The 16,646-nt window shown below is 36.8% G+C and overlaps 1 protein-coding gene across 3 annotated transcripts in view; it reads right to left on the bottom strand.

Annotated features, from left to right (window-relative positions):
- Window positions 1-7,924: 7,924 nt before the first annotated feature.
- The window catches only part of LOC145996146 (uncharacterized), a 41,718-nt gene continuing 32,996 nt past the window's right edge, over window positions 7,925-16,646 (bottom strand). For 2 of the 3 annotated variants that reach the window (XM_083132484.1, XM_083132485.1), the window contains one exon: window positions 7,925-8,049. In XM_083132484.1, the coding sequence (XP_082988610.1) occupies window positions 7,999-8,049 (51 nt within the window). In that variant the 3' untranslated portion in view covers window positions 7,925-7,998. Of the gene's footprint in view, window positions 8,050-11,603; window positions 11,649-16,646 lie in introns of all 3 variants that reach the window. The other variant, XM_083132483.1, reaches the window with a different exon arrangement.

Here is a 16,646-nt window from a genome sequence, read left to right as displayed (position 1 = left end):
GGTGTCCGGTGACGAATGGCAACAGTGTATTTCCTATAGGACATAATTTTTTTGTAAATCCTCTAAAGAACTCAAGATTAAAATTTTCTGCAGTACTTATGTTCTCTGTATTTACACAACCTTTTGCACATTGTACAATATGTATGTATAATATGGGACGTAGTTTTATGAAATGGGAACGTATTATGTGCAGACAATAATGTTACGCTTTTTCTTTTTTCTTCCAAATATGGATTATATAATGATTAAATTACAAATGTGCACTCAGGCTCTCTCGCATATTGTTGTTGGTTTATTTTACTTCACTTTTCTGTCACATTCGGTTGTCGCAAAAATGAGGATGAGTGATGATATGATGAACGAACCTCATATGAACAATCCAGGCCAGGATTTGAACCCATGATGAGTGCACACTTTATTGTCCTGTGTGTTGCAGTGAATAATGAAATATTTTGGAATGAAAAATGTATCTGAACGAAAAAGCCAAATGAATATCGTTGAAGAAACTACAAAAAAGTGTGTTGTGTTTTGTTTCTGTGCACAAAGTTGACTTAAAACACCAAATCAACCAACCGTGGGGGAGTGGTTATCACAGTGCGCAACGACACCAGGTGTTCCAGGTTCGAACCCCGACCTGGGCATGGGTGTTCTGTGTGTTTGTCCCTTCATTTATTGTATCATCTTTGCAATTAACCAAACGTGACAAAAAAAACTGCGCTAAGTAACAAAAATGAAATCAAATCATTGATTGATTGCTCGATTTGGTTAGTTTTACTTCGCTTTTCCGCCAATCGCGAAGATGATACGATAAAATTGATGAAGGGACACACAAAGAATACCCATGGCTAAGCCGAGATTCGAACCCAGGATCTCTGGCTTAGTAGTCAAATCAAATAGTTTTTTATTTTCGAATGTGGGTGGTGGTTTTGTACTTTTTTTAGTACTCATTCATCATTTTGCAATCTTTTCCTGTTATTGACATTCTTCTTTTTTTAGGAAGACTGGGCCCTAAAGGGGGGAGGGGTTTGACCCACACCAACCCCTTTGAGCATGCCACTGACTGCTAGCCCAGGTGTCGACATTACCGCACGTCACTATATTTTGGCGATATATATATCGTGGAGACAATATATCGACGATATCACGATACGGAAAAAATATTGTATCATATCGTCTGTGGCAATATTTTCTTGACGATATATCGTGATATGACATTTCCGATATAGTATATCCCTAGTTTAGAAGCTGTCTACTTGAAAGGGACATAGAAAACCAAGACTGTTCCAAGAAAAGAAGCACTCTTGAATAATTTGAAGGATTACACTGGGGAACAAAAAAAAAAGATTTTATTTTGCGGCATAAAGTTTAATAACAGTTTCAGCACACAAAACAGCTGTTATTGCCAATTGTATGATTGGTTCAGTTGAATTGACTCCAGTTATAAAAATAAACACACCATGGAAAATATAGGAGGCAAAATTACTCTACGCTTTTCTCGGTAATATCAAAATTTGATAATGGGCTGAAATTCCCACAATAAAATTATTTATTTGTAAATTGTTGCTAGGCAACTTATGAAGCATTGCTAGGCAATATATCGGACACTCAACAAACCTTAAGGAAGAATACCAAAACATAAAAATGGTTTTGGAAAAAATTGAATATGCTGAACATAAGTGGCTCGTGTGTGTGGATTTGAAGATGGTGATTTTTTTACTAGGACAGCAAAGTGGGTACACAAAGTATCCCTGTTTCCTATGTTTGTGGGATAGTCGTGCTAGAGAAAAGCATTGGACGATAAAAGTTTGGCCCCCAAGGAAAAATATTAGTGGGAAAAGCTAATACCATTCATGAACCGCTGATAGATAGGGACAAAATCATCCTTCCGCCACTGCATATTCAACTTGGGTTGATAAAACAGTTTGTCAAGGCCTTAGAAGTGGTGATTGTTTCAAATATATATGCCACACTTTTCCAGGACTAAGTATTGATAAATTGAAGGCAGGAATCTTTTGACGGACCACCACAAATTCGTACACTCATAAATGATGCCAATTTTACAACTTACATGTCTTACATCGAATCTGAGGCCTGACAGCTTTGTGTCCGTCAAAAACTTTTTGGAGAATAAGAGCAGAAAAGTACCCCGATATAGTTGGAAATATGTTGAAAAATTTCGAGAGATTGGGAGCTAATATGAGTGTGAAGATACATTTTCTACATAGCCACATTGACAGATTCCCTGAGAATGTTGGTGATTTTAGTGAAGAACGGGGAGAAAGGTTCCATCAGGATATAAGGATAATGGAAGAAAGGTACCAGGGACGGTGGGATCGCCACGTGATGGCCGACTACTGTTGGAACTTACAGAGGGATTGTCCTCAAAAGCAATACAGCAGGAAATCGTATAGAAAATGTTTCACATAGTTTGTTACTTCATTGTGTACATATTTTCTTAATTATTTTGATCATAGGCCTATATAAATTTATTTTTATAATAATGATTGTAATCACAAAAAGATATATTAAATTGTTGTTGGAAGTTCATTTATATGTATGTCTTATGTTTCCGCCATTTTGGTTTAGTTGCATTTTTTTCATAAATTAGAGCCAATTCAGGAAATATATTATTATATCATTATTCAGCAGCATGAAACTGCCCTAAATTAACTCACAAACACTGTGCCGCAATTTCACTGTTCCCCAGTGTTATTAACCTTGAGTCTTTAATTGCAACATTGTCATTTTTTTGAATGGCCATCGTATTACCTAGTTGTATCATAAATTCTGTTACAAAGTTAGTAATGAACTACAGGCACAGTGAGCAACCAAGCTAATGTATTAATATTTGGATGTTAGAAAGGTACAGGTCTTACCAACACAGAGCACCAATCACTGTTCAAAATTGCCACCTCTGGCCTTCACACAGGCCCGAAGTCTCCGCGGCCAGTCATCGATCGCAGCATGCACGGTCTCGAGGGGAAAGTCCGCCACTGCCTTCACAAGAGAATGCTTGAGACTCCCAAGGTTTGGATGCCTCTTCCTACAGACCGTGCCCTCCAAAACGGACCACAACCTATAGTCCAATGGGCTGCTGGAGGGCCAATCAGCCAGAGCAATGAAATCAGGCACATTCCTCTGAAGCAAACTCCTGTGTGGTCTTTGCCTTGCGGGCTGGTGCTGAGTCCTGCTGGAAGCTCCATGGCTCATTGTTGAACATGGTGTGGGTCAACGATTTCACAAGTGGCTTCAACACTGTAGCTTGGTACACTTTTGCAGATGTTTTCACACCATGTTCACAGAAGTGGAGGTCAGTTGTGCCATCGTACGAAACCCCCACGAAACCATCACAGAGGCGGGATGATGGTCTCCGAGGATCCATGGTGTGTTTTCAAAGCTTCCTGCGATGTCGAGGCATAAACACGGTCGTTTTGATGATCGTAAGTCTCTTCAATCGTGAAGATTTTCTCGTCCATGAAAAGGATCCTCCTGTGGCCACCATTTGCGTAACGCTGAAGCAGTCTTTGTTTTCTGCTCCCTCTGGACCTTAAGATGTGGAGTGAGGAAGTGACAAGTACTTCGCCGATAAGCGCGGAGTCCTAGGTAACTTCGGAGCACATGCAACATCGACATGTTCAGCTCTCGAGCCATAACTGCTTGTTTCCCGACAGGATTTCGTCGAATCCGCACCGCCACTGCTTTCACAAGCTTCTGGTTCCTCATGCTGCGAGGTCTACCTTTCCTGGGGCGGTCCTCAATTGTCCCTGTGTCGCAGTATCTGTTGATGGTCCGATGCATGAACATCCTGCTGATATCCAGCTTTTTCAGGGTGTTGAAAATAATGTCCAATGGTGATTTGCCAACTTTGTGCAGTGCGATTACTGCCACACGGTTCTCGTATATACCACAGTCCGTTCGACTTAGAGTGAAATTCACCTTTCCGCTACCACAGTCAAACACACAATGATACTGGTTGTTGTTTGATGCAACATTGTGGGGTTACCTTGCCAAACAATGTTGCCATCCCTGTCTAAACTTTGTAACAGAATTTATGATATGACTAGGTAGAAAGCTGCAAAATAAGGCAAGTTTAAATAGATTCATTTATAAATAACTGAAGCTAATGGCAGAGTTCATCTTGTTAAAAGCAGACACAAAATGCTTGTGGGATCCCCTTGAAGCTGTGGCCACACCTGGCTGTCGTAGCATTAACTTGCACAAGACGTATGGAATGCAACATGTCCTTACAGCAGCATTCTTTCTACATGTCCCAACATATAGCTGGCACGGAACTAGGGATGGCCAGATCCGGATCCTAAAATTTTTCGGATCCGTTTTGCCATACCACATGCGCTTCTTTGGAAAGTAAGACTGTACTTATAACATATTGTTACCTGCTAATATACATATACAAGGGTTGGATAAAAAGTAATGGCAACACTGCTGTTCCGTGAAAGGGGTGAGTCACAGCGCCACAAGCGTTTCGTGGCTGATAAAGGAATGTCAGACGAGGAAGTATAGTGAGTGGGAGCGATTGTATGTTATTCAGTCAAAAACAGCAGTGCTCTGAAGCAGAGGACGAGAGTGCAAGCACCCTAACAATATGTTTAGGCAAGAAGAACAACGTCTCTCAGGCAGACGGTCAAAGCAGTCTACTTCTGCACCTTCTTCTCGCATTAAGGAGGAAGCGACGACACGGTGTCCCATCTACCTGCTTGACAATGCAAGGTGTCACACTGCGAACAATGTGACGGCGCTCCTACATAACTGGTAGTAGGAGGTACTGGAACATCCGCCGTATTCACCGGTATGAGACCGTGTGATTACGACCTTTTTGCCAAAATGAAGGAACCACTGGCCGGGAAGCACTACGACACGCGCGAAGCCATCATACGTGGTATAGGGTGGTCACTGCGGGACATCGTCAGAGATGGACGCGCTGACGGTGTACGACGCCTTCCATACGTGTGGCAGAAGGTCGTAGAGATGAGGGGCGATTACTTTGAAGGAATATAACATGTGCTCCTCTGCCAATACAGTCCAGTACCAATTATATCAGTGTTGCCATTACTTTTTATCCAACCCTTGTATATATAATATACATACACACATATATATATAGTGTGTGTGCGTGATTTGTAATTAATTAATACACTTACAAGGGAGGTCTAAGTCTCCCCCTCTTTCATTCCCCCCCCCTCAAATGTCAAGATGAGGAGAAATTGGAAGTGGGGATCTGACCCCGAAACCACATAAATATGGCATAGGAAGAAACAGGCGGCATACGGCCTCTCTACACACCTGTCAAATTTCATGAGAATCGGAGGGGGACACAGGGGTTAGATGATCCTCATGTCAATTTGTCCTCATCGTGACATTTTAGAGGAGGTTGCCCCCTACAAATTTTTTACCGAAACAAAAAAACACATTTCTTCATTTAGGGCCGTTTATACACACACCTGCCAAGTTTCATGGAAATCGGAGGGGGACACATGGGTCAGATCCCCACTTTAATTTGTCATCTTGACAATTGAGTGGGTTTCACCCTGTAAAACTGTTTTTTAGCTGAAACAAAAAAAAAAACCCTCTTATTTCTTCCTTTGGGCCCCTCTATACACCTGCCAAGTTTCATGGAAATCGGAGGGGGGGACAAGTCAAATGCCCACTTAAATTTGTCCTCATATTGACATTTGAGGGGGGGTTGCCCCGAAACCAGTTTTTTAGCTGAAACAAAAAAACACTTATTTCATCCATTGGCCCCACTATACACCTGCCAAGTTTTATGGAAATCGGAGGGACACAGGGGTCAGATCCTCACTTCAATGTGTCCTCATCTTGACATTTGAGGGGGTTTTGCCCCCTAAAACTGGTTTTTAGCTGAAACAAAAAAACACGTAATTCTTCCCTAGGGCCCCACTATACTGCCAAGTTTCATGCAAATCGGAGGGGGATACTTAGATAACCTCCCTTTTATTATTTAACACTGCATATATTATAATGTTTTATTTTAATTTGTAGAACTGTAACAATTGTATAATTTTTGTATAACATTTCTATCTTGTTATGTGTGTTAAAGGTTTCATCCTGGAATGGAATGTCTCACATTTATGTGTGTTTTCATTTCCAATACATTCGAATGAATACATATTCGTTTCAATGGCATTTACAAAATCAAATTTGACATGTGTGCACGAGTGTGTTAGCCGATGCATAGCAAAGTATTTTAGGAACAACACTTGAAAAAAAATTCTTGTAGGACTAACGAAAAATTTCTTTGTAACCGAAGATCATAATACCCTTTAAGGTGTGGTAATATTATAATGGGATTGAGATACGAAACTTTCAGATCCGGATCCAAAACTTTCAGACCTGGATCCGGATCCAGATCCGTAACTTTTGGATCCGGATCCGTTTGGCCATCCCTACATGAAACAGCTAGTCAGAGGAATATCCCTTGAGTATGTCCCTGCAGTTCATGCTGTTGATTTACCTTTTGCTATTTTGCATTTGAAGTTGTGACCCCTGGCATCGTAATGTGCTGTGCTAACCACTATGCCATGGAGGTAAACTCTTATGTTGTTGGAGGCTGAAAATAACACTCACTTCTGTAATTCAAGTTTTCATATTCTTAACACTACCGACTAATATGTAATAAAAGACAATAAAACAATTGTTTCTATTTTTTTGGATTCTTTATTCAAAATGCACATGTTTTGTGAAAAATTATTCTTTTTTTGTACAAATGTGGCAGACATCTTGCCAATCCTTTGTTCACTTCAATGTCAAACATTGAATGCAACAACCAATAAATTACTTCACTGAATGAAGTGAACAAAATTGTTTTCTTTTGAACTTCAAACTTTTGAACGTCAAAAAAAGATTACCTTTGAATGGACCAAAAGAAAAAAAAAAGTTTTGCTGGCCAGTTGTTGAACATTCTTTTTTTTACGGCCAGCGTATGTCAAGTTGGATGGAATCTCCCCTGACCTGGAGTTACCATCTGTCCTATTGCTTATATTTTAACTGGTGCCATGAAATAGCTGTGTGTACATATATTTCGTATTTTAATTTTCTGTTCTTACTGGCCACCAAACATTCAACAATTCCTATTCCCTCAAACATGTGCACTAATACGCATTCAACACATGCACTGTTGGACAAGCATGGGAATACTGTTGCCTGACCTAACTTACGACCTCGTAGCGCACAGCATGCCAGTCGGAAAAAAACTGAAACACAACGACAAAATTCAGACCATTACAACAACAGACTGACAAGGGCCAGAGAAGAGGTTATGAAAATACATCACCACCCCAAAGCTGCTTTGTATTCTGTCTCTTAAATTTGTTTTTCTTTTGTTAAAAATTGTCTGACCCGGGATTCACTCATGTTGGTGACTTCAAGTAACCGGGATATCCCCCCCTAAAGCCTTATTGTGGACCTCTTCTCTGATTGGCTGTGTGCTACAGGCATTCACCTAACTGGTATGCAAGACTCAAAATTAACCTTCCCCAACTCTTACACAAAAAACAATGGCCTAATGGTCTTTAACCATTTTTTTCACTGGATGAAGAAAGTAAAGAAACAACGCTCGACAAATTGAAACTAGCGTTTAAACAAAGTAACTCCTTTTAAGAAAAGATGGAATAAAAAAACACAAACAACAAAGCATCAATATGAAACCAAATCTTCTAATTGCTTCACACTTATATTCGGTCAAGCTCTGCAGGAAAAAAAATAATACGTGCATGCATCATATTTTGCACGTGAAAATATAAATTTCTTTTCGCAAGAAATAGTACTAGCTTTATCAGGTTTCATTTTGAGCCTTGTCACTTTTACAAACTGGTGGTAACTGTAAGATATGTCAAGCATTCAAGGTGTTTTTTTTTCACTCTAATCAGGACTGCTTTCAAGCACTAACACAAAATGATGTTAGAAAAAAAAAGTTGAATGGATCTACTAGGTTTAATAAAAACAGTGCTGGATAGATCATGCTTAGGCACTGCTCTCTGTAGTAGTGTTCTGAACTGCTTGAGTATGTTCCTCCTGAAAAAGAATATAAAAATCTCAATCACTAGCTCTTTGTTAACCTTTAGTAAGTATATCGGGTGTCCCAAAATTACAGCAGGATTTAAAATGTGCATAGTTTTTCACAGTGCAAGGTCGGCAGCATTCTGCAAGGTCACATGTAGTAAATAAATTGCACTTTGTCAATATGCAGTGCTGCACGATGGAGCAGCGAGTGACTATCATTAAAATTACAAGTACAGATAATGTTGCGGCAGAAATTTAATAGGCGACCCATGTCGTGCAACAATGAAGTGAATTGGCCAGCAAGATCATGATTTTTTTCCTCAGTGATTTCATGAAGTAAAAGTTCATGCTGCAAAAATAGACAAACTCCTGAATTGAAAGCAGAAATTGGAAGAGTTATTGATGGCATTGAGATGCTGTTATGCAAAAAAGTGATCCAGAATTTTGTCAAAAGAAATAGTCTCAAATGCACCATAGAAGATATTTTTTTAGAGATCCTATTCCACATTTAATGGCTATGTTTACCCTTCAAATAATGTATTAACATTGCCAAATAATAAATAAAAAAAGTTTTTTTCTTAAATTAAATCCTGTGTTTCTTTTAGGAAACTCATTACATGCATGTTTTTAAAGTGGATGATTTTATTCAAAACTTACCTACTTCCTTGCTTTTGAGTCAAACAATTATTTTAAAATCCAAAGAAGTTTCATTTTCTTGGCATGCAGAATAACAGCATTAAAAGAGCTATACTGTGGCTAGGATTTGAACCCAAAACCTTTGGCAGCAAGACTGTGAGCAAAGCACACATCGTGCTTGGCCATCAAGCAGCTCATGCATCTTTTCTCTCAACAGACTGGAAATAATATAAATATGCTGCATGCATTACTTTAGGGGTTGTTACAACCCAAATTTGCTCATGACTGTATGAACATGCATGTTTGCAAACCAGGTTGCAAATTGTCCAACAACATGGTAGGTAAAAATATGCTGAAGAAATATTTGAAATTATACACTATTTCTCATACTGTGCAACAGATATAGAGGATTAATAAATAGCCTTGGTTAACTGAATGAAAACTAAGACCGAATGAAATTCAATCTTCAGGAAGAACAAACCTAATTAAAAATCTAATCTAATCTTGCAGTTGGAATTTAAATAAAAATTCACCACTGTTCATTAGGAACAGTTTTTGAAAGCAGACAAAATGTACTGACTGGTAGAATTTTATATTGTTGCAACTGTCACAATTTATGAAAACCAAGAAACCTGTCTCAGGAAACAAATTTACATTAAAAATACAGACTTTTTAAAATCCTTACGATGTGATACAAGCAAATCAATAAAACTATACACACTAAAATTAACCTAAATTGTACACCATAAACTAATGTAACCAACTTGTGTACCTGATCACATGATACATGTGAATTAAATACAATATATTCCATACAGTATGTTATGACTAGAGGAATGCAAATTTCATTTTTGACGAAAACACGAAATATGAAATAACATGCTGTAATGTACATTTTTCATGTTTCTGAAAGGTGTGAGGTGCATTTTTCTACCCTGTTTTGTCACGAAATAATGTGAAATGAACTGCAAAATGCGAAATATACTCTTAAACACGAAATTTACCATTTATATACAGACGCGACACTTTCTGAAGTATCCTGAGTGTTATGCAATTCACGGAAAATTGATTAATTCTGCTGTAAATATTTGAGAAGCAAAAATGGACCCCTTTACACAGGAAAAAACTTAATATTCTGGTAATGACATAAATGTGATATTAGAAGGGATGAGTTTATTCTGTGTAATAAGTGCAGTTTTAAATCAAATTTAGGATTATATTCATACTTTCAAAACCAAAATGTCATTTTATATAGCACTTTTTATGTGATTATTCACCGCTATAACACCGGAATTTTATTTTATTTACCACTTTTGAACCCGAAAAGACTGTTTTAGTACTAAAATTTTGCTTTTTTATTTACCAAAAATATGTGCTTCTAGTTATGACTTATGGCAATATTGAGTGATAAAGTACCTCCCACACCATTATGTTCCTAATGTTTCAGCCTGTTACATCTTGTGTGTTAAAAAGTTAAAAATAAGAAAACATCACAGAAGCCTAATCAATAAGTCTTCAAATATAATGTGGTACAGTCAACTCAAGTCGGTTGCAGTGAAAGTAAATCAATACCAAACCCAATATATTACAAATTTAGTTTTAGTGAACGTAAAATATTAAATGTTCATGAATCAAACCTTATATTAATTTCATGAAATGGGTTTCCTAGTTTGTTTTGGTAGCATGGAGAGTGACTCAAAAAATGGTAAGTAGGGGTTTATGATAAACAGAGTTGACAATATTACAAATTAGCTAAGTTCCCCACCCCCCTTCTACCTCTCTCTCTCACACACACACACAGGATGTAAGAGTGCAGACAATATATTAATGGATAGTGCACATGATTAACAATTAAGAGGATGCACATTGCGTTTTTGACAAACACAAAATGTGACATATCACCATGTAATGTTATTTGCCATGTTTTTGAAAGGTGTAATGTGCATTTTTTTTATCATGTTCTGTCACAAAATTGTGTAAAATGTGAAACTCTTATACATGACGTTTTAGAGTTTATTTATCAATGCAACACACTCTGAAGCCTGGTGGATTACGTAAATCACAGAAATTCGATCAATTCTGCTGTAAATATTTGAGAAGCAAAAATGGACTTCTTAACACAGTAAGTAGGTGAATGTGCTATTAGAAGGGAAATGTTTATTTGGGTTTAATAAGTATAGTTTTATATACAACCCCCTTTTGATCCCGAAATATACCAAGTATATATAGAAATTTTGATCTTTTATTCACTATGTGGCTCTAATATTAAAAAAATTATGTTTGGGGCTATCGTAAGTCATCAACAAATAGTACAATCACACAAGTCATTCTTGTATTGGTTCTTAATTGGGAAACAAACATTTACCATAATAATTAAATATTAAATTGTAATAAGAGAAATGCTATTAGATGAGCTGAAACACAGCAAAAATGGAAAATACCAATGCTATGTCACCAGATCTGTATTTCGATATTCAAAGTACCAATTAATAACATTTTTGAGGTTTCACTTGTCACTCCTAGAAAACGATGCTGCTACCCAAAACAGTTTATATGCTTTTCTTAACAGAAACCGTATCTTCATGAAGATTTATTAGCAACTATTCCCCCTTCCCCACATTATTGTTTCATGTGCAAAATCCATTACATTGACACCATTTTTATCCTTACACTCAACACAGAACTCTTTCTAAGACTAAGAGAAACTGGTCTGTTAGGACAGAAGATCCTGCACAGAAGCACAAGAAACCGGTGCAATACCTTCGGCACTGAACCAGAAACAAAGACAATTAACCTAATCAGCTTTAACTAGAAGAAACCACCACCGGATTATAGGCATGCAAAATGCACAAGCATTTGGAAACTAGAGGTTTCTTTCCAAAGCAGATGCACCTGAGGAAACAATAAGAGATATTCCTGGATGAACATACCTGAACATGAACAGTATTTTCTGACACCGGAGGAGGATCGGAAACCTGGCGATAAAGAACAGGAAGTGAAGTTTGCTAACAGTGAACAAGTGCGGCGTTCACATGCATGTAAAGTCAGAAAGGAAGACATCCGGATACGACATTCACGGCTGACAGGAGGCAGGCAACAATGAATGTGGCATACATCATATCTTCGTTACATCAACATGCATCAATATCTTTGCAGGCCCTCTACGTAGCCTTCGGCATGATTGAGTTAATAAAATTGTGAACTTTCTGGCCGATATTTAAGTCACGAGTTATCAAGATTCCACTATATTTGCTATGACAAAGACTCAAGTGTAGAATACACCTTTCAGAAAAAAAAAAAAAATTAAACCACTACAAAAAAAATTGATTTCATCTAGGGCTGAACCGATGCAGATGACTGTATCGGGTGATATTAGTATCTGAAAATATCAGTTGGATATTATTTACAGATACTTTTCCAGCATTTTGGTCTTTCACAGAGTGCACAAAAAATACCACGCAACATTTTCGTAGAGTCTAATTAACCAGGAAATTAGGAAAAATTTGAAGTTAATTTATTTGAGTACAAAAGCTACTGTTTACCATGTTTCACCGCATAATCGTTGCACCGTTTTTCCAGTCCAAATATCTGGTCAAAACCTCTTATTGTGTAATCGTCGCATCGTCTGTGCATTAGATGATAAAACAATTGATAGGGGTGCATAGTGTTCGGGTACAGAAGATTTAAGTCCGCACTTGATAATTCTGTACTAAACTTTCTCAATTATAATAAGTATCTGTCATATCTTGACCAACCCTGATGATAATTCCGCGATGGAATCGAAAGCTTTGACAAACTCTTAGTGTTTTTTATCGTGAAATTTGTGTGTATTGTGTTGCTTTCAACGAGTATGTTGCTGGCACATGCCCTAAGAAGTTTTTTACCATCATACAAATAACTAATGTGTGGACTTGACAGGAAAAACTGTTTGCTAAACTGTCACAAATAAATTATGTGCATCGATTTGGCCTATTCAACTTTTAACTTATATTCATGAGTATTACGTGCATCCCATCTTGCACTAGACAGCTTAGAAATAAGTGATTTTTAAGTACCTGTAATACCGGCACAATGTTTTTAAAGAAAAATATTGGCAAAAAATCCATGACAATTATGCGGTGAAATACGGTAGATTACACAACTTCTATTTTAATATTCTGATGTAATTCTTGAACATTTTGAGCAAAACTCTGCCAAATTGATCCATATAGCTGAGAGTGGAATAATCAGCCATTCAATTCAGAAACAGCAGAAATGCGCCAAGCAACGACAAAACAAATTCCAACGAGGATGGTGGCAGTGGGTACCGAAATTAATAGAAAATTACTTAAAATAGCTTCACGGAAAACGTGAGTACCTGAATTATCAGCCATTCAAGTTAATCAATATTTTGAACAACTTAATTGTTATAACATTAAAGCATCAGGATCAGTGGGAATCTGGAAAAGTGTCGGTTCAGCCCTAACTTCATCCTAAAACATGCACAGTAGATCATTTATCCACAAAAATATAATCATCAGTAATACGTCCCTCCTTGGTCACGTTGAGTAGTTGCAAGTACACATTTCTCGCTAATTAATGAAAGAACAACACCCTTACAACTTGAACATCTACTGGGCTGCTACGATTTTTTTCATTATGGAATTCCCTAACATTTCCAGGTTTTCCAATCCAAAAATTGAATTTTTCCAGACATGTTCATCACCACGATTTTTGCTTTTGAACTTTGTATTTTTCAATTAAATATATAATCCATTAATTATTATGAATATTCATTTTCACAACTTTTATATAGCAAATTTCATTCTACACACACAACAACATGTGAAAATTCGAAGAGTGAAATGTAAAATTACACTAACTCTCTAGCCTTCTTAAACCCGAAGGTTCATGGCTGCAGCAATACAGGCCTTCCATCTGTCCCTATCCTGAGCAAGATCTATATACTCTTTTCTATCCCTACCGATTTCCTTTAGGTCCATCTCAACGTTATCCCTCCATCTTCGTCTTGGACTTCCTACAGGTCTCTTACCATCAGGTTTCCCAACAAGAATCCTGTAAACTCTTCTTTCCTCTCCCATTTGTCCCAACATGGCCAGCCCCACCTAAGTCTTCTTGATTTAATCATTCTAATAATATCTGGACATGAATACAAATTATGTAGTTCTAAATTATGTAACCTTCTCCACTCACCTGTCCCCTCATCCCTTTTAGGTCCAAAGATTTCCCTAAGGATTTTATTTTCAAATACTCTCAATTTATGTTCCTCTTTCAAGGTAAGGGACCAAGTTTCACATCCATATAATACTACAGGCAAAAAAATTACTGTTTTGTATATTTTAACTTTTAGTTTCTTTGATATTAAACGAGAAGACAAAAGTTTATGAAGAGAGAAGTAACATGCATTTCCTGAATTAAGCCTACTTTTTGTTTCCTCTTTAATATAATTTTCATTTGTTAATATTACTCCTAAGTATTTGATTTTGGAAACTGGTTCAAATGAGTTATCAATAATTAGATTTTGATTATTACCTAACGCTTGGTTTCAGCCTGTAAACATATATTTAGTTTTCTCATTGCTAAATTCCAAACCTATCTGTTTAGCAGCTTTGAAAAATATTTTAGCATTATTCTTAATTGTATTTATATCATCCCCTAATAAGTCTACATCATCTGCATATGCTAACAACTGAGTCACACAGTTTAATTTTAGTCCTTCGTTAGTTTCTTTTACCTTCCTAACAGCATATTCTAAGGCAAAATTAAAGAGCAATGGAGATAATGCATCTCCTTGTTTTAACCCATCAAGAATTGTAAATTTGTCCGACATATTAATACGCACACGAATTTTACTTTCCGTTTCACTGGTGTATACTGTTATCATACTAACAAGCTTCTTAGGTATTCCAAACTTGACTAATCTGTATTAAATGTAGTGAGTGTAATCATGTTCAACTAGCCTTCAGGCTAAGATAACAGAGGTACATTATTTCACCATAACAGATCTCCACAATATAAAAACAGAAAAGTTCATAAACCATACACAATTTTTCATTTTCTGGCGAATTTACAGTGTCATAGAAAATGCTGCTTTTTTGCTTACATTTATAAGTACACAGCATCTGGAGAAATAGAAATTCTACAGGAAATGCCATAATTAGGGGCATGCATATTTCGTTTTTGACGAAAAAACGAAATTTGAAAAAACACATTGTAGTGTTAATTTTTCATGTTTTTGAAGGGTGTGAGGTGCATTTTGTGACCATATTTTGTCACGAAATAATGCGAAATGAACTGCAAAAAGCGAAATTAACTCTTAAACATGAAATTCAGGGTTTATTCACAGACGCGACACCTTCCGAGGTCTGAATTATCCTGAGTGTTATGCAATTCCCGGAAAATTGATTAATTCTGCTGTTAATATTGGAAAAGCAAAAATGGACTCCTTTACACAGAAATAAACTTAATACTCTGATAACTACATAAATGTGCTATTAGAAGTGAAATGTTAATTCTGTGGAATAAGTGTAGTTTTTAAATCAAATTTAGGATTATTTTCACAATTTTAAAACCAATATGTCTTTCTATATCTTCATACATTTTTTCACCGCTATAACACAGATATTTTATTTTATTTACCGCTTTTGAACCCGAAATTGACTCAGTTTTTGTACCGAAATTTTGCCTTTTTATTTACCAAAAATATGTGCCTCTAGCCATAATTATGATCATATTGTCAATGTACTTTAGTTATCAATCAGATATCTGGACTGCAAGTTTTGCTTTGATATTCTTTCTAATAACCAGTATCAAAAAAATTAAAATTTATTACAGAAATTCGAAGGAACCAAACAAGTTTCTAAACTTGGGGAGTGGAATCACAAGAACCGAATCTAGAATTGGAAGTGAACTGCTTGTTCATTTTGCAACTCTCTCTCTTGCAGGCTCCAAAATGCACGTAAATTCCAGATCTGCAAAATTCCCTGTTTTCCAGATGCGTAGCAACCCTAACCTGATAAGACAAGCGAACATGCATTTCCATGAAAAGTAGATCACAATTATTATTATAATATCATGAGAAACACAGACATAAAACCGAAATGAACAATATTTGGAGCTTAATTTGTCCAACAGAATATTTTCAACAATGCAATATGTATCTGAATGTTTATGTGCACAAATATGAATTCAATTTAAATCACAACTTGCATAGGCTTTTCCATTGCATTTTGCTCCTAACTAGCAAAAATTAAAGAGAAAATCCAACAGCAACAGTTACACCAACTCAAAGTAAATATGGATGTGAATTTATTTTTAAATATATATCATTCATTTTAAAGACTGGCGAGACAAGCAATTGGTTCATAAGTCAAGAAATACAGTGCTTTTCATGGTCGAGGTGGCCACGCCGGAAAGTAAGAGTGCATCTGCCGGCATTTAGACCCACAACTGTACGCTGACCCTGGCACTGGACGAGTCAGTGCTTCAGTATCTACATTGCTGGTGTCCAGTTTGTACGTTTGTTTTACGTTTACATATTACTGGTGCTTCTTTTCAGTCTAATAATGTCACACTATCCATACAATTTAAAACAACGAATTTTTATGTATGTACGAGTCTTATGTCGTTACGAATTCCTGTAGGGAAGTTAGAATGAGTTTTGGAGCAGAATTCCCTGATGTTCATGTTTCACAGAGACAGTGTTCGGATACTTGTCAACAAGTTTAAGAAAACAGGGTCTGTTCTTGATAAGAAGCGAAGAGTGAAACAGTGTGTGTTTACTGAGGAGGAAGTAGACGACGTCTACTAAGCCTTTAAACCTGAAACCATACATTAGAAGAATTGAAAGAACCTATCATCAGGAGAGAAACTGAAGCAATTTTGGAAGAGGAACTGATACATGTTAATTGTATGGACTTATTTCATTACGGAGCTAGCGGTTCCAGTTATGCGAATGTTGGATCTAGTTTGCC

Source organism: Lepisma saccharinum, chromosome 12 (genome assembly GCF_977018435.1).
Source record: "Lepisma saccharinum chromosome 12, izLepSacc3.1, whole genome shotgun sequence".
Taxonomy (NCBI): Eukaryota; Metazoa; Arthropoda; class Insecta; order Zygentoma; family Lepismatidae; genus Lepisma; species Lepisma saccharinum.
This window is presented reverse-complemented; position numbering and strand designations above follow the sequence as displayed.